Here is a 19,255-nt window from a genome sequence, read left to right as displayed (position 1 = left end):
ATTTTTTAAAAATACTTTTTAAAAAAACCAACCTGAGTTTATAATCTGTACATGTGTGTCTTTGTATAAATCTTGGGAAGTTGTAGTCATTGTTGCTTCAATTACAAATATGTTAGACTTTTTGATATAGTCTCAAGGGTCCCTGAGGATCTGTCTGCTTTTTTCCACCTGTTTTCTCTATTTGTCAGTTGGATAATTTCTATAGATCCAGTCAAGTTCACTGACTCCTCTGTTATCTAGGCCCTGATGTTGAGCTCATTCAGTGAAGTTCTTTTTGACTTCTAAAGCTTTCATTTGGTTCTTGCTGGCTCTTTTTCCTATCTTTTCATGTATTTTGAACATATTTTCCTCTACATCTTGAGCACAGTTATAATTACTACTTTAAATTCTTGACTATTTATTCCAAATATGAGCAATCTATGAGGTTTGTCTCAATTAAATGTCTTTTCACTTGACAGTGAGTCATATTTTCCTATTTCTGTGCATGTTAAGTATTCTGAAATATACTCTAGACATTGTGACTCTGCGTTAAGTTCTATTCCTCCTAAGAATTTTTTGCTGTTTTATTTTGTTTGCAAGTGGCTAACTTTAATTTGATTAAATTCAAACTAAAAACTCTGTCTTCTGTGATGGGCAGCAGCTCAAATCCAAGTTCACTTATTTTAGCCTTTGTTTGATCTTCTAAGAGTCTGTCCCACCCATGGGGGTTCAGGAATCTTCCACAAACTTAGGCAGAGTTTATATCCTGAATTTGGACTTCTCTTCTCTGGCTCTCTATTCTTGGGTTCTTCCTTCATTTCCCAGTGACTGTGGTTTCCTGAAATTCTATCTTCAGGCTCTTCAACCACAGGTTGGATAGAACCACAGGTTTCTATCCAAATTCTAGATGCTGTGTGCACCACGTCCGGTCGCCTGGCATTTCAGGAAGAGTCATTTTCCAAATGAGAGGAGCGCTTCCTGCTTTCTCTTCTTCTGTGGATCAGCTCTTCATCTGGCTTCTGGATCCGCCTGTGTTTGTGGGCTTTCTAGAGACTTCCGGTAGTTGGGGGTTTGGGGGGGGTGTTGTTTCTTTGTATTTTAAATCTTATCCAGAGTTTATAGATGTTTCCTCTGGCAGGGTTGGTCTGAGAGGAGCTTACTCCCCATGACCAGAGGAGGAACGGTGTTCTGGTGTGTAAAATGGCTTAAAATGGTTCCTCCTCCTCCAGCCATGTTCACTGAATTCCCAACTGCCTCCAATAAGAGGAGGAATTCTGCTGAGGTTGTCTAGTACCTTAGCAGTCTGGTAGGAAGGATGAAGACAGATCTTCAGATCACAAAGTAGTAGTTTCCCAGTTCATAGGGTAGCTCTGGTCATTTGGAAAAATGGACACATTCTTTATGTCATGTTATATTTAACTTATAGGTAGATGCCAAGGTAGCTTCCAAAACTTTTTTTTAAAGATAAACGTAACTTTCCTTAGGCTGTGTTTTGGCATGCCCCTAATCGCACTTCATGAGATGTAATGCTTACAACATCTTAGGAAGGAGAAATGAGATGATTGGCTCGAAAGGGTGATCTGAACACATGTGTCTACCTTTCCACCCTCCCAAAAAACCATGAAAAAAACAAAGTATTTTTCAGAAGGAAAAGCCCAATGCAGTGTAGGAAAACAAGAAAGAGCCCCACCAGTGAACCAGACACTTTGAGAAATTTCCAAATGATCCAGATCAGACAGGACCAGACATACAGAAAAGCCAAACCAGAGGAAACCACCAGCAGAAGTCCATGCCGGAGAGGACTGCTACGGGCCAGGGAGTTTTCAGGAAAATGCCAAGTCCAGATCAAACACACAGAAAAGGGCAGTGGCTCTGGGACAATAGTCAGGGACTGAGATGCTTGATTTTTTAGCAGTCAGGTTGGCTCAGCCTCTCTCCTTCCTGCATTACTCCATAAACCCCCTAATCAATCTGCCTACAGCGACCCCAGGTACTCCAATCTATGCTCTGTAGCCAGAGAGCCTTTCCAATGCTAATGTGACTGTGTTCCTCTGCTGCCAGTCCTAACCCCTGCTTAAAGACCTTCACTGACTTCCACTACTCTTGGGTCACAGGTCAAACTCCTTGACTGGCCTCTGCTAGGGCCTGCATGATCCCTGCCTCACACCATCATCTCCCATCCCCCTGTCCCAGCCACTCAGGGCTTCTTCCAGTGCCATCCAGTTGAATCCCCATACTCTCTCCACCACAGGCTCTTTGCACATGCTCTTCTAAATGGCTGGAATGCCCTTGTCCTTCCCCTTCACCCCACCCCAAAACCCATCCCACATACCCACATTCCTCCCCTGGTCAATTCAAATCTCAGTTCAGTCTTCATTTTATCCGAGTAGACTTCCCTGGCCCCCGCCCACATGAAGCCTCCCAGATGCCCCAGAAGCTTCTCCTCCTTGGCTCTCACCACACTCGAAATCTCACACTTATTCATGATGTTTTGATGAATGCTCTTCTGCCCAATTAGACTGGAAGGTTCCACAGAGTAATGATCGTGTCATATTTTGTTCATCAATCTCTCTCTAATGCCTAGCCCAGTACCAGGCACGTATATTGGAAATTCAGTAAATACTAAGGTATTTGTTGACTAAGACAGAAGATGGATGAACGCATGGATGGATGGATAAGTAGCTCTGTGGAGGAAAAAAGGGGGCATGTTATGGAATCTGCCCTCCAAGAGTATCATATAGCTGGCCAGTGACCCAAATTAGATATACTTAAGCATTAAATACCAACAAGGTAGGGGCGCCTGGGTGGCTCAGTGGGTTAAGCCTCTGCCTTCGGCTCAGGTCATGATCTCAGGGTCCTGGGATCCAGCCCCGCATCAGGCTCTCTCCTCAGCGCGGAGCCTGCTTCCCTCTCTCTCTGCCTGCCTCTCTGTCTACTTGTGATCTCTGTCAAATAAATAAATAAAATCTTTCTTAAAAATACTAACAAGGTAAAAGTACCACAGATGGTACAAGAACGTGTTATTGCTTATCCTATGAGTGGTCCACACCACATGGAGGGGGACCACAGAGCTCTAAATGTTGCTGTATCCACAGGCCTCATCAGGACGGCAGCCTCAAGTCCGACAGGAAGGATGCCTCTCCACTGATAGCCCCGTTATCCTTACCACAACTCATGGACTGAGGGCCAAAACCCAAGCCCAAAGCAATTACCTGTCAAAGTCTTACCCGGATACCGAAACATGTGATCTGGTTTGGCCATAGGGTCATTTTGAGGGTCATTCATGAGGATGAGGTCACAATGAGGTGGAGTGGGCCCACAATGCAGTAGGACCGGTGTCTTTATGAAAAGGGCAAATGTGAACATAAACACATATGCAGGGAAAATGCCATGTGACTATGGATACGGCCATCCTCAAGCCAGAGAGGGAGGCCCGCCGTACATCTTTCTCTCCCAGCCCTCAGAAGGAGCCAGGCCTGCCAACTCCTTCAGCTCCGACTTCCAGCGGCCAGGGCTGGGAAACAACAAACTGATTCTAAGGCGCCCACGTTGTGGCCATGTGTCCCAGGCCAACTAGCCAACCCCAGCGGAGGGCAGCATCCCCAGCCCCAGGAAGGACCAGAGCAGTCCTGATGGGGCAGGTGGATTGGGGCGGGGCCTCCGGGTGGGCGGGGCCTCCGGGTGGGCGGGGCCGGGAAGGAGTGGGCGGGGCCTCCGGGTGGGCGGGGCCGGGAAGGAGTGGGCAGTTGCCGAAAGCGCGTTTGCCTTCGGAAGGAAGCGCCGGACAGGCTGGAAGGGGAATCTTATCTCAGGAAAGGAAAACCTCCTACACCCAAATAGGGAAATCGGAGCTGCCAGTGCTCCGGGGAGGGCAGTCCTGAGCTGCCCGAACCTGGCCGAGGCGGGCCCACGTGCGGCTTGCAATGTGTTCTCCCCAGACTGGAAACAACTCGGCCGCGGGCTTCTTGCATTGATAAATTCATCGTGTTATTCGGCGGCGGCCGTCTTCTTGATATTTAGATTAATAGCCACGTAATGATCACCTGGGCTGATTTAGATGGTGTCATTTTAAGAAATTACGGTTTCTATCCATCTTCTCTTTCCCCTTTGCCTCGGCCCTCCCTGAATTATTCCTAAGGAAGAAACCAATTAATCGTGGCTTGGCTGTTGTAATGGAGCCCGCGGTACAATGTAGCAATGCCTAATGGAGTTTTAATTTCCCCGTGGTGAGTCAATATTTGCTTTAAGAAAGAAAAATGTCACCATAAACCACTGCCCCAAATGAATTTGGTAGCGCAGAAGGTGAGCGAGTCTTCTTTTTTAGGTAAACAGTGATGGAAAGTGGATGGGGAGGAGTGGGGGGGCTTCGACTCCCCCCAAATCGGGTTGCTTATGGTCTTTGCTGCTCCTTCCTACCACGGTGGTTATTAAATATTTTGCTTTGCAAATGCAGAGAACTGTCAGGGACTCACCCACAGTTTAAAGGGCCTGAAACAAAGTCATTATAATATAGAAGAGGAACAATTTATTCCAGCCTATTAATAACTTGTGGGGAGCAGGGAGGGGAATATAACAGTAGGCATCCCTCTTTGAAGACATTACGAGCCTTTCTTATTTCCCCCAACTAAGGCTGAGCGTGGAAACCAAATCCTCCTTTCTAAAAAAAAAAAAATGGATTCGACTTTTCAGGATCGTGCGAGGAAATAAAGTTCTGCAATCCTCTCTCATAATAAGTCTGTCCAAAAATGATGTTGCTCATTCCGTTGAAAGATAGTTTCATTTCCTGCTCAAAATTGGTATGAAAAATTTGCCTTGCCAAATGAACATTGTATACTGAACTTGTCAAATCCTTCCTCCTGACACAAATAAAAGATAACATTGGGTGGCAGCATGTAAAACAGCTCTGACAAGATAGCAGAGGGAGACAAAGAAATATACATATTTTGATTCTCTCTGTTTTAGAAGCTGGGGTTGGGGGGAGACACCAGCACGATGACTGGCCAGCTTGTGAATGCTTCAGGTAACAATTGAACAAGTCACTTTCATGTAGAGTTTCAATGCTATAATGACCCTGTTTCCAATTAGCCAAAACATGACAAAATTTCAACTTTTATAGCGGCAAAAGCTGCCAGGGAGAAACCCGCCTGAGTGACAAGGCTCTTCATTCAAAAGTTTACGGGTGCACCGCGCGGCTGTAATTACTAGTTCTAACACAGTGGGAAATTATTCCTAGCGTGTTTAAAAATAAATAAGGTAAATGATCACCCTTTCATTAGATCTGTACTCATACCATATAAGTGACTTTTTTTTCCTATTAAAATTGTTGATTGAAGGCCGTTAGCTGTTTATCAGCTCAAAATTACATTTCTGCTCTCTTAGGGGCCACCACTAAGAATCACTCTCGGCACCTAGTTAGGAACAAGAAAAGACTCCTAAAACTGCAATTTCAGGGGGGAAAAAAACACAAGCCAGAAACCCAGATTGCACCTCCGCGTCCCCGAAGGCATCACGCTTCTTTGTTCTGCTAAGAATAATTAACCTCAATCTCAGCTCCCGGTCCCTGGATTGATTATCATAGTCATTTAAATACTGTAATCTCATTTTCAGCACCGGGGTGAGGAGGGGGCCGAGGGGAGCCGGGCTGGAGAGAGAAAGAGAGCAAGGCGGGGAGGGAAGAGAAAACAGAATAAATTATCTGACAAAGGGGAGCGGGCCTTTCTGCTCACAGAGCCTATTTCGGATCCTTCCACTTGATTGGAAAAGTTGATGAAGTTTAAATGAAGCAGAATTAGGACCTCAGGCCGCTGAGTATTGACGCGGGCTACGAGAGCCGGTACAACTCAGTACCCCCCCAGGTTTCGGTGGAAAACAAGAGACAGACCTAAATGGTATAATCTTCAATCGAATCTAACATCCACACTGACAAGGCAAGGTAATGAGTTAGGCCAGATCAGGCCTGTTGGTTAAAGAAATTAATCCCTCCCGCAGCCCTAGAGGGCTTTGATGCCTATTGTGGCCCCTGTCCCAGTCTATCTAAATGCTAACTAACTGGGAGGGTGAGCTGGGGACTGTGCTTTTCATTGCTGGTGCTAATCTGATAACAATTTGCTCTCGCTGATTAAGGAGGCGGGGAGGGGACGGGGTGATGGGTGGGAGCCGAGGAGGGGGCGCCTTGCCTTTGAAAGGGGGAGGCCGTGCTGGTCATTCTGGATGCCAGTTGTGTCCCCAACCTGGTAGCTGGTAGATGTGTGGGCTTCGAATAACCTGCACACCAGACTTCCGTGCGGAACCAGGGATCCGGGGATCCACGCGTCTTTTCTCTTTGTGGCTTGCCTCTTTTTGAAATCAATCGTCCACCCAGAGAGCAGGCTGCTGACCCGCTCTGCCTTCCTCACATTAAGCTTGCTCCAGACTTCCCCTCCAAACACACCCAAGCTCAGGCTGTCCCATTTCTCACCTGGCCTGGCCGTGTCTACATCGAAAAGGACTTTCCCGCCTCTTGGCCCCGCTGAGGGCTGCTCAGTTCCTGAGGCTGCTCCAGGCCAGGCTGGTGGGGGGAAGGGGGGTCTCTCCTCTTCCTAACCAATTCTGTTAACAGCCTCCTGGTCTGGGCCACCCCGCCCCCCGCCAGGCCCCCCGATCTCAGCCTCTTGCAGCCCCTTCTACGTGTGTGCAGGTACCCGAAGAGACCACAGGCTCTTTGAGAACAGAAATGCTGACCCTTCGAATCTATGTGGACTTTTTAGAAAAGATTTTGTTTATCTATTTGAGAGAGAGAGAGAGAAGCAGACTCCTCACTGAGCAGAGAGCCCGATGCGGGGCTCGATCCCAGGACCCTGAAATCATGACCTGAGCCAAAGGCAGACACTTAACCCCCTGAGCTGCCCGGAAGCCCCTGGGTCTACACAGATTTGATGAGGAAGATGAACCGGATTCTTCCTCAATCGGGACAAAGTTGTCTCCTGGGTAAGGGACAGTGTGGCACAACATGGAAGGACCATGACAAGCTAGGGACTCCCCAGGCCACAGCGCCAGCCCTTCCTCCCCCACTGACCCTCTGCATGACTTCGAGTTTGAGGACCGTGCAGAGTTGAGATCCTGTGTGTAGGAGGCCGGCCCTTGGTGGATACTCAACAAACGGCAGCATCGATGGCCACCAAGCTCTTCTGGTCTGTGCAACGGTTATGACCTCGGGCCGCGGTGGAGTTGGAGTCCAGGCTCTGCCCTCCTTCACAGTGCCTGGCTGACCGTGGGCAACATGCGTGACCTCTTTAAGCCTCAGCATCCCCATCTGTAAAATGGAAGGCCAGCAATCCCATCTCTTAGGGCGACGGTTGCAGGGTTGCAGAGACTGCGAGACTGAGAAGGGCCCGCACAGGGGGCTCTATGGAGGGCCGCTGCTCTCGGCCAGGACCGTGGTGGTGGGGGGTCACTGCTGGTCGAATGGGGCTGCAGCCAAGAGCTTCCTGGGAACCCAGACCCCAGGCCTCAGCTTCCTGGTGCTCCCACTCCTAGGAAGTCGGGCCCACCAGCATCCTGCCGGGAGATTCAGGGAGGATCGGCAGAAAGAAGCCAGCAGCTGCCTGAGAAAAGACGGAGCTTTCAGAAACGCCAGGCAGACGCTTTCCGCTTAGAACGGGTGTTTTTGAAAGACTTGCTCAAACCCCGAATGTATGCCCACTGGGTGCCTCCAACATGAGCAAAATCTACAGTGACGGTTTATAAAGGTTTTGGAGGCAGTGGCGAAGCCCGGCTCTCGCCCCGGAGGGACCCTCGGTAGCACTCCAGCAGGTTCCCTCCAAGGGCCCAGAGGAAATTCAGAGTGTGACAGCCTGGGGGGTGGGGGGGGGCGCTTGTTTTATTTGCAGAAAGTAAACAAATCGCAGTTGCTAAGCCCCAGCCCTCGCCCAGATGCCCAGACGGGAGGCCTGGTAGGGGCCGTGTTGACCGTTGCCCGTGTCGGTTCCAGCAGCAGAGGGCGCCCCAGCAGGTTTTGGCCCCAGCAGGTTCACGGCCGACGGGAGGCCTCTGCCAGCTCCGGCCTCACTCCCTGGCCAGCCTCCCTTCAGGACTCCTTCCCTGACCCTTCATGGCAGCTTCCAGAGCTCCAAATACCTCCTCGCCCTCGAGGCACAAAACCTCTTATCTTGCCTGGACCGGTCTCCACCGATGGCCCACCCAAACAGACGCACGCACACTCTGCCCCAGCACCTCTGAACTTACCACCTCTAGACCACCCCCCAGCCTCCTGGTTGACCCCTTTTAGCACCCTTGTCTCCCCCAAGGAGCTTCTCCATAGATCAGGGAGAGCAGCCTTGCCGTCTGTCTTCGGCAGGTCTTGCAAGCTGCGGGCAGACAGAAACGAAGGCTCTCCTGTCCGCCAAGCTACCCTCAAGGTCAAGTTGGGACTGGCACCCACCTGCCCCTCCATATGCAATTTGCAGATGGGCAAACAAGCAAACGAAAGGTCAACTCGGGCTAACTCTCAGAGGGGAAGCCACTCAGGTATGTAGACCGGGGCTGAGACCCTCCCAAGTTTCAGGGTCAACAAGAGACTGAGGATTGTCACTGTAGTCCTGGGGCTGGTGTGTGCCCGGTGCCATGCTTACAGAATGGACTGTGACACGTAACCTGAATCTAGGACTCTGGGATGTGATCATCGGCGCAGTCCTCCCCCAGGCCCCTTTCAACACGCCACAGCTCTTCCTGGAAAGCCGCCCCCACCCCCGCCGTGCTTCGGAAGTCGGATTTACCCTGAAGTGAATGGAACTTTAGTTTCAGGTTTCCTTCCTTGCCCGTGGCCCCAGCCAAGGCCTTGGACTTGATTTCCAACATTATTTATCTGTTCCTTAAACAGGGAACCAGGATCCACCTCTCCCCATACACCATACAGAACCTGAGTCCACCTCTCCCCAGCCCCCCGGCTCCCTACACACGCTTACCAGCCCCTGTGTGACGAGTCAGCTCAAGCCTGAGACATTCCCTTGCCTCCCTGGCCCAGGTGCTGCGCTCAGCACTGAGCCAGGATCCCACCCGGAGGGGGACGATCCCTGCATCGGCCCCACTTATCTGTTTGTTTTTCTGGCTCACTAGATTATAAGCTCTTGGAAGGCATCGCCTACCTCCAGGTCGGTTTACCCCCATATCTTGGGTGCCTAGCTCCGAGCCTCATGTACCGTAGGCGCTCCGTAGGGTCTCGCAATTCAAGCAGCAAGTGAATGAATGTGTCTCCTGGTTCTTTCCTCATAGTGAACCCAGGGTCCTACAATTGTTCGTTCTTCAAGAAGACACTTGGCTATCTCTGACTCCGTGCCTTTGCTCCGGCCAGCCCCATTCTGGGTACCCCTCCTCTCCCGGCACGCCCCAGCCCCGGTGCACAAGCTCTGATACACGACCCCTCTTGCCTCCCCTCCCCTCTCCTTTGCCTTTAGTAACTTTTATTATTGGTTGTGATGTGCAAGGTCTGGTTCTCCCCTCACCAGACCATAAGCTTCTTGGAAACGAATCCTCAGACCTCTCACGTTTCCACCAGGGCCCTGCACACAGTAGGGGCTTACTAAATATTCGCTCAGTGATTGATGGGCCCATTAAGAGTCTCAGATACACACTAAAAAATAAACAAAGAAACAAATAAATAAGCAAGCCAACCTCTCTGTCCTCCCCTCTCCCCCAAAGACCCAGAAGGGGATGGAGGGGGAGATAAAAGCAAATTCTACACAATGGGAACACGAAGATGGCGCTTGAATGTGAAACTCACTACTACCCAGTAAGGTTGCCCAGCACAGCTGCCAGCAAACTTTCTAATTCCCTCAACTGAAACGCAAAAGCCTACAGATCGCTGCTCCCAGGGCATCCAGGTGGCCCAGTCGGTGGAGCGGGCGACTCTTGATCTCGGGGTTGTGGGTTCGAGCCCCACGTTGGGTGTACAGATGACTTAATAACATTTTTTTTAAAAGTCACCTCTCCCAGCATCTCGTTGGGCAGCCCACTGCTGTGGGGGGCTGTGGTGTCCGAGCTCACTACGGCTCTTTTCCTCTGGTCCTGTGGCCGTAGCTTCAATGTGGTGTTGGGCCACCGGGCCAACGCGTGGCCTTTTCACTGATGCTGGGCCCTGGAATCCAATACTTTCTGAATCTCCCCTTTCATTCCTCTGGACCAACACAAAAGGTTTTGATCCAGGCAGAGAAAATGTATCTTGTTTGCTTCTGGGTTCATTGGTCTCCCAAATATGTATTGTTTGGTTCATATAAAAGATCAAAAGTCCTTCTTTTTTTTTTTTTTAGATTTTATTTATTTATTTGACAGACAGAGATCCAAGTAGGCAGAGAGGCAGGCAGAGAGCGAGGGGGAAGCAGGCTCCCCGCTGAGCAGAGAGCCTGATGCGGGGCTCGATCCCAGGACCCTGAGATCATGACCTGAGCCAAAGGCAGAGGCTTAACCCACTGAGCCACCCAGGCGCCCCTCAAAAGTCCTTCTTTGGGGCTCATTATGTGTTTTCCACGACGGTTTTGACCGGCCGCTGTCCCCGCCGCCCCGTGTGATACGCACGTTGATCTTTCTGCTCATTGACCCCCATGAGTCAACTTCTTGACCGAACGCTGCTGTGCCTTTAGATTATTGGATGGAAAAATACAGTTGTTTTCTTTATGAAGCACATTTATTTGCTTCCCTGAAATGCTATACTTTATGCCATAAAAATAGTATAAGGTCTATGCCGCCATGGGGCTCCGGCCCACCATGAGCTTAATTTCTGGTGTCCCCGGGGCGCCTGGGTGGCTCAGTCATTAAGCATCTGCCCTTCAGCTTGGGTCATGATCCCAGGGTCCTGGGATCGAGCCCCGCATTGGGCTCCCTGCTGAGTAGGAAGCCTGCTTCTCCCTCTCCCACTCCCCCTGCTTGTGTCCCCTCTTTCTCTGTGTCTCTCTCTGTCAAATAAATAAATAAAAATCTTTTTAAAAAAATTTCTGGTGTACCAGGTCAATTCCATTTAAAATCCTAGATGAGTTTCTGCAGGGAGAAACCAAACCAAATCCTCGGAGGTGGTAGATGAGGAAAACGAAGCTTGCGCGGTGGCCCATGGCTAACCAACACCCCAGCCCCCACGCCACTTAGTTTATCTGAGGAATTACTGTGCCACACCGCATGGATCGTTGGAAATGCTTTTTATTTTTTTTTAAACTACAACATGGGTGATGCCAGAGATGGACAGGCCCCAGACAGAAGCCATCAGACATTCAGAAGCTGTCGCTGAGGGAAAGGGGGAGATTTAAAATTGTCATAAAATGGGGCACCCGGGTGGCTCAGACGGTTGAGCATCTGACTCTTGGTTTTGGCTCAGGTCATGATCTCATGGTCGTGAGATCGAGCCCTGCATCCAGCTCTGTGCTGGGCATGGAGCCCGCTTGAGAGTGTCCCTCTCCCTCTCCCTCTGTCCACCCCGCACCGCCACCCACTCATGCTCTCGCTCCTGCTCTCCAAAAATAATAAATAAATATATAAATAAGTAAACAAATTAAATTGTCATAAAACGTGTGGGAGGGCAAACAAAGGCAAACAAGGGAGGGAGATACAATTACGAGAGCAGTCTCATTTCTACAGTCTTTGTACTGGGTTTCAAGGGCCCTTGGACCATGCGGGAGCTCACGGTGCATTCTCCACGTGGTCGTTCTCTGATTCAGGGCTCCTCAGTCCTAGAACTGTTGACGTTTGGGACCAGATGCTTCCCTGCTGCGGGGGTTGGAGGCGTATGAGAGGATGCTGAGCAGCACTGCTGACTTTGGCCTACTTGATGCCAGCAGCACCCCCAGCCCAGTGGTGATGACCAAGATGACCAAGATCAGACGTGCTAGATGTTCCTTGGGGAGCAGAGGCACCTCCCTCAATTGACAAGCCCTGGTCTGATTCCAGAAGGTCACGATGTGTTCCACAAGATAGTATCTCATTTAAATCAGTCTTCGTGGCATCCTTGACAAGTCAGTGAGGTTATCAGCACCCATACTTTACGGATAAGGAAACTGAGGCTCAGAATTTAAGCCACTTGCCCAAGGACCCTCAAGAGAGCTAGAAACCAGATCTTTCTCAACCTCGGCCAGGGCACGCAGTTGCAAGAAACCTGAGACGAGCTGGATGATGGTATTTTTCTTTTATTGAAGTAGAGCTGACATGTAATATCGTATTGGTTTCAGGCGAACAACATAGTGATTTGACAATTATATATGCGACGAAATGCTCACCACGGCAAGTGTGGTTACTGTCTGTGGGTGACACTGTTTTTCGACAAGAGCACAAAAGGGGGAAGAACGCAGCCCTTGGGCGAATTTGTCTCATTATAAATTTATTTTCTAAGTTCAGATTTACACATGTACTTAGAAGTCGGTGGACGAGAACACAAACGCTGTTTGGAGGAACACATATTTGGAATCAGAATAATGGAAAAGTAACAAAAGTGGGCACTCCTGGGCCCAGGATACCTATGTCATCTCGGTGAGCTCTCACTAGTCCCCCATGGCCAGGTGCCGGCTGCTATCACCCACTTTACAGACAGTAAACTGAGGCTAAAAGGTGAGGAACGTTCCCAGGAAAGTGGCTGAGACAGAGCTCACCCTGGGATCTGCCTGGATCAAAGGCTGCCGTCTGCGATGTGACCTTTCTGTCCAGAAGGTGGCTATCTGCCTGGTTATGACTCCATCTGTGTGTGTCTGATTGTAGGAGAACAAAAGCTACAGCCCGGAATTGTTTTAACAGTCCTCATTGACTCAGGAGCTTGAAAGGAGAGTCAAGGAGCAATTTCATGGAGAGTTGAATTGTTACCAACGACAACAAATGCTCTCTCTCTTTTTTTTAACAAACCCAAAAGTCAGACAAGAAGCACACGACATTTACAATGTACATGAAAACCAACCACAACGCAGTGTGATTGAGACTATGTTGTGCATTCGCTTGCTTTTGCCTGACCAGCCAGAAAGTTCTGAAGCCGGAGCAATGGCCTGAGTTTGAAGGGAGCTCGGCTCCCAGAGGCCGTGGCAGAGCTGGGCACACCGTCCCACATGAACAGATTCGCCCAGCCTGAGAGTCCAGAACGATAATATGCTTGGTTCCAGTCCTCCCTGTCCGTGACATGTTCACCTGGGCTCCAACACAAACACAGAAACGAGAGCCCCAAACTAGTCAACTCCATCGCTAATGAGCTGGTGGTCCCCAGTGTGAGCATTTCATATAGAACACATTTAACAGAGTTTCCTTTTCATTACACTTTTTAAACAGCTGAAGATGCATTTTCTTGAAAATAAATAAATAAATAAAAGTGTGCCCAAGACATCGTATGGAAACCCCAGTGCTTCCACTGAACGGCTTGAAAACCACTGCAATAGAAAACAGGGATTGGAAGTTTTGTCCACAGGGCCAGTTGGAAATCAAGAACACTTTGTCTTTCAAATAAAGGAGAAGCAGCCTGAATTACACAACGAACAACACTTGAGCACGGAAGATTCTGGAAGGTGCTGGAAGCGATGGCTGACTTGTTCACGGTGGGTTCAGAACTCTTCCTGGGGGACTGGCCTTCCCACCATGTTGAAGTGTTCTGAGGGCCACGTAATCAGAAGGTGACTGGGCTCACAGCGGAGGAACCCCAGTTCTGAGGGTTTATTTGCGTTAACATTTCAGAGCCAAAGCACACCTTCTCCAGAGGGACGGAGGAAGGTGGGCTCCTCCGTTGGGACAGCCGCCCCAGGGGGTGGTGAAAAGCCTGAGAGGGAGCAACTGGGCTTTCGGAAAAGGCCCGAGGCTGAGCGAGATGAGCTCATGGCATCAGCTCCTGCTCACCAAACAGTGTGACTGGGCACCGGGAAGGGGGAGGCTTTGATTTAAAAAGAAGAAAACAGTACAAAGGACCGAGAGAGAGAAACCCATGGCTTTCCCTGGAGAAATGAACCCTACCTACTGGCCAGCCGAGAGGGGCCCCTAGGGTGGGCAGCTCACTCCTTCATTCCCCTCGTAACGTCTTATTTTTCCCTGTTACGTCGCCATGGAATATAGTAGGATCTGAGCAATCAGAGCTATATTCTCTTCACCAGATAAAGCCGAGTGTAACATTTTCAGATTTTACTCAGATGTAGTAAGAAAACTGACCCACGCTGGGATATTTGTACAACTGTGTGTTTGCCCGCCTTCTTTGCATTTGTTTCTATGCATTGATGTTCACCGGCATCAATACTTATTAGAGATGCTAAGTCATTAGCGGGCACGGTGTGGTTGCCTAGTTTTGTAGAGCATCCAGCCTGGACCCACTGGCTCTAAATAAATGCTTCCTCGTGATGACAATTATAATGATCATAATGACAATGATAATAACCGCAGCAGCGGTGCCCAGTGTCGAAAACCCAGAACACCATGTGAGGGGGAAACCTTTGAACACTTAGGATCTAAGGACAGTGAAATCATTTGACCCCAGAGGGCTGAATGTTTCCTAGTCCACCCCTGATCAGGACCTAACTCTCCACCCTTCAAGGTCCAGTTCCAGGTCTGTTCCCTCATAAAGCCCACCGAGTCCTGCTCAGGCCTCCCTCCCCCCTAAATCCGGACCCCCTGGCTGGTGCACTGCACTTGAAACTTGCAAGGAGTGACCCGTGACATTGCTTACCTTATTATGCATGTGTGTGCCTGTGTGTGTGTTTGCGTGCAACGGTAAGGGCTAATTACCCGAGAACTTGCTTTAACACAAGCGCTGTGCTAAGCAATATACCTGTATACACTCCGTCTCCCCGGCTCAACCGTTAACTCCTTGTGGCTTGTGGGCAGGGCAAGGGCTGAGATCGGAACTTGTCTCTATTCACCGCCCCCGCCCTCCGCCTCCCAGGAGAGCTTAGGGCACATAGAAAACATTCAATAAACACTTCTTGGCTGTCGGCAAATCCCGGGAAATTAGTAGAGCTCACATTGGAAGAAACATTGAGGAAAATGATACTGGAATCAGGTTGATTGGTGAACATTTTTGGAAGGCCTGCCATACAGAAGTAACCAATCTCGGTTGTCATTAATTAACTGGTTATTCCATGTGGCCAGAAGAGCGTGGGGCTGGAAGTCCGGAGACATGACTCTCATCCCACCTCTGTGACCAGGGCAGAGGGCACCTTGGATGAGTCTCTTCCTCTCTCTGGGCCTTAATAGCCTCAAAAAAAAAAAAAGAATTGGACTGGATGTCTGCAAGCCTCCTTCCAGCCCCAAATGATGTGATTTTATGACTCTATTTCATAAATATACCCACTTCTTATTTGTGACATAAACCCCCACAGAAAAACAAAGTCAGTAATAAATTATGAAAAAAATCGGGTGCCACGATCATGTGCACTTTCTAAGGGTGCTCGATTCAATCAATTCCACCCCTGTACGTTGCCTGCCTCTCCAGGGCGACAGAAGATTCAAGGCTGTCAGTGCAGCAAACCAGGCAGTCTCTCCCCTATAATTGTATTGACAGGATATCAGCTGAGTTCCGAAGGCAGGCAGGGTGCACTCTGACAGCTTTTGTGAAGGAGCCTTGAAGGCTATTGTAGCAGGATCCTATGTTGAGTCACAGAATTCTGGGGGAATGGGAATCAAGCAGAAAGAAGCTTGGTTCTTTCTCTGTTTAATTTCATTCTTCCCGGAGAGTCACATTTGAAGGAACACTGGCTAACTGCATGTCACTTTGTACAATAGAGTCGAAGCCCTTTCTAATGGAAAATATTTACTTCTTTTTTGCGGCCACATAAAACACCCGGCGGATTCAATCAGCCCCACTAATAACCGGTGGGCTTGATTTTAAATGAGGCAAGGAGTTGTTGAGCATTTGTAGATGAAATACCAGCTTGGGTGTCTGAGTTTTTCACTTTTCACTTGGGTTACTGTAGCATCTTACAGACACGTTTTTGAATAACTGATGTGTATCCGTGCTGGTAAATTCCACGGGTGTGAAATAGCAGTGTTGGGTTTGTTCAGACAGTGTCTCTGCATTTTCAATTAAACAAATCCTGGTCCTCTTCACTGGAGAAAACAATTTGAGCAACACCCCCCCCCCATATGGCGGAATCAATGACTATTTCTAAGGTGGTATTTTTTTCAATATAGTTTGCAACCTTCAGGTTCAGACTTCGACAAGACCAGAATATACTTCATCCTCATCCCCTTAAAGACACCCTCGGGATAGGGCACTCGAGAAGGTGCACACTCACATGGGGGTCTGGAAATGTGGGCTTGTGGAAGAAATCCACAAGCCGAGGCTCAACAGAATCCCAGCGAAAGATTTAAAAAAATAGTTTTTAAAGCCTCCACAATCATGAATGCTCTCAAATCTTCTTTGCTTTAAAGCTGAAAATCCCAAAGTGTTTTCATAATTTAAATTTCATTTAAATACAGGAAGCTGTTTGGAGTGGGAAAATAATGCTGGGCTGGGAGCCAGTGAACGTAGCTTCTGACCCAGGCTCTGCTACAGCCTTGGGCAAAGAGCCCACCACAGATGGCCTCAGTGTACCCATCTGTAAGGAGGGGTCTGGAAAAGGTAACGGTCAAGGCTCTGTCTGCTCTCAATGTCTCTGCAACTTTTATTTAGACCGGGTTTTGGTGGGAAATCTTGTAGCAGCGGTAAATACTGAAATGTGGACATAATCTTAACTGCTACAGAAAGGAGCTTAGAGCCCATCAAGAGCCAGAGGGAGGAAAGTAAGGAGGAAAGACTAGCTGTCCCTGACCCGAGAAGAGCCAGGCGTCATCCCCGGAGCAGGCCTGGAAGTGGCCCCCTGCGGCTCAGGCTGGGTTACCACTGGCCGGGTTGGTCCTGCTCTTCCTCTCATGCCTTGAAGCCAGAACCCCTGGCTGTATGTCATCTGCACATCTTCCAACCCTGAAGCGCAGGTTCAGGAGTTGGGGACTGAATTCATTCTGGAAGCTGTTCCGCTAGTGCCATCCAGAGGCCAAATACTGTCCTTCTTGAGAGATAGGGTGAGCAAAAGAAAAAGAAAGAGGGGAGGATCTTACTCATACGTGTATATTATATACATGGTATATATACATACATACATGTGTGTGCATATACACATAAAATGTACATGCATGTGTGGTACATGTGTGTATATACGTGTGCATATACCTAGAGGTATATGTGTGTATATATGTGTGTGTGTATATACAGTTAACCCCCAGATAAGTCAGAGGGTCAGGGGTGCTGACTCCCAAGCGCTTGAAACTCAACTAGAATTTTTTTTACATGGTGTCCACGCCCAATGTGGAACTTGAACTCACCACCCCTGAGATCAAGAGTCACATGCTCTACCCACTGAGCCAGCCAGGCACCCCACCACTCCAACTCTTGACTCCCCCAAAACTTAACTACTAACAGCCTCCTGTTGAGTGGAAGCCTTACAGCCAACAGTGGGCTCACGCATATTTGGTATGTTATATGTTCTGTATACTGTATTCTCACAATAAAGTAAGCGGGAGAAAAAAAATGTTTTTAAGAAAATCAAAGGTGGACATTAAGGAGGGCACATGATGTAATGAGCACTGGGCATTATAAACACTGATGAATCACTGACCTCCACCTCTGAAACCGATAATACATTGTATGTTAGTTAATTGAATTTAAATTTTAAGTTTTTAAAAAATAAACTGAAACAACAACAACAAAGAAAATCAAGGAAAAGGAAAAAAAACCATCTACAGTATGGCACTGTATTTATTTTTTTTAATCTGCATGTAAATAGGCCTGGATAAGAGCAGATCCACATCATTTAAAGGTCAACCGTATATAGCTTGGGGTGGGCATCTCACACTAGTGATGCTACTGATTCACCAGGGAGAATACCAGTAACTCTACAACGCTGTTTATTTTATATGTCAGTAGAACAGAGCTGGCCCACTAGTACCTGCCTGTAAAACCAACCACCTAACCCTAAAACAGAGGCAGATCGGAGATGGAGGACTTGATTCTCCCCTTTATCCCAGAAAGGTAAGCCCCATTTGTCCCATCTGTCCGCGGAGAGTGGCCCTCCTCTCCTCGATATAAATAAAGGACCTTGTCCACTTGGCTGGGGGGGTGGGTGCTGAGAACAGGAGCATAGTGAATGGAAGGGTGCTAGTGTGATAAGGCAGCTTGGGGGGGGGGGGTGTCAGGAACAAAGTTTGGGGAAGCCAAGAGGAAAGAGTCAAATGTTTTCATAGAAGGCAGTGAACTCCGCTAATTCTAGCACGATGTTAAGAAAGCCCAGATTCCCTGAACCAAAACAAAAACCAAAAACCCACCAAAGAACAACAAAAACCTCGGGGCTCTAACGAGCTCCTGGCGTTGATACATTGTTACTGAGTCGGTGGTTACCGGCGGCGTCACTCCGGGCTCCCGGGCAGCGCGCGCATTTCTGGAAGCGCAGTGCCCCCCAGTGGCACAAGACAGACCCGCTCTCCGACCCGCTCCTCGAGGGCCCAGCCTCAACTCGACGCTTCCTGTGGCTCCGGGAAGGCGTGGCGATGCCACTCCAGCGTTGGGTGACCGCCAGTCCCGAAACCTCTGAAGTGAGAGAGCATGCAATCAAGGGGGGGGGGGGCGATCTAGCTAAGAAGCCGCAGCTCCCGCCCTCGTTCGTGCCCGCGAGCCCCCCAGGGCAGAGAGGCGCGCTCTTTTCTCTTCGGGCTGTGATTCCGCGTGAGAGTATGACCGGCTGGAAATTAACTAGTGAAGTGATGCTTCCAGGAGAGATACGGAACCCTCGCTGCATCCTAGCCGCCCAGGCGTGCGGGGGGAAAGAGGGGGCCTGCACCCCGAGAAGGACATAGTCTGGGTGCGCGTCCCCTGTCGGTCACCCTGTGGGCTCACCGGCGGGCTCCCGGGTAAACAGCAGCAACCAACCCCGCGCGGGCTCGCCGCGTGTCAGCCGCTGGGCGAGGTGACACGTTCAGTCTTCCCCTTCCTTTTAATGAGAGCCATTACCATCCCACTCTGAGGATTAGGAAACTGAGGCGCAGAGAGGCGACGCGACCTGCCCCGGACCGCGTGGGGATCCAGGTCTATGTGGACCAGCGAGGGGGCGAGCGCCGAGCGGGGCGGGCGTGGGGGGCGGCTCACCTTGACGATGAGCGGGTTCTGAAACATGGAATCCCGCACGACTCCCAGCCTCTCGTTCTCCATGCCGGGTCGGATGTCGGCCACGGTGAGGGGCCGCCGCGGGGGCGGACAGATCTGGCTGACCGTGCGGCGCACCGGCTGCTTCTTCCATCGCAGCGGGTCCTGGCGGGAGCTCTTGGCCTCCGGCAT

The 19,255-nt window shown here is 49.6% G+C and overlaps 1 protein-coding gene across 1 annotated transcript in view; it reads right to left on the bottom strand.

Annotated features, from left to right (window-relative positions):
• Positions 1-19,255, bottom strand: part of CFAP77 (cilia and flagella associated protein 77) — a gene marked incomplete at both ends in the record, with an annotated part of 124,174 nt that extends 104,919 nt beyond the window's left edge. The window contains one exon of the mRNA XM_080820054.1: positions 19,067-19,255. Coding sequence (XP_080676180.1) covers positions 19,067-19,255 — 189 coding nt within the window. The remainder of the gene's footprint in view (positions 1-19,066) is intronic.

Source organism: Martes martes (genome assembly GCF_963455335.1).
Source record: "Martes martes genome assembly, chromosome: 12".
In the NCBI taxonomy this organism is placed as follows: domain Eukaryota; kingdom Metazoa; phylum Chordata; class Mammalia; order Carnivora; family Mustelidae; genus Martes; species Martes martes.
This window is presented reverse-complemented; position numbering and strand designations above follow the sequence as displayed.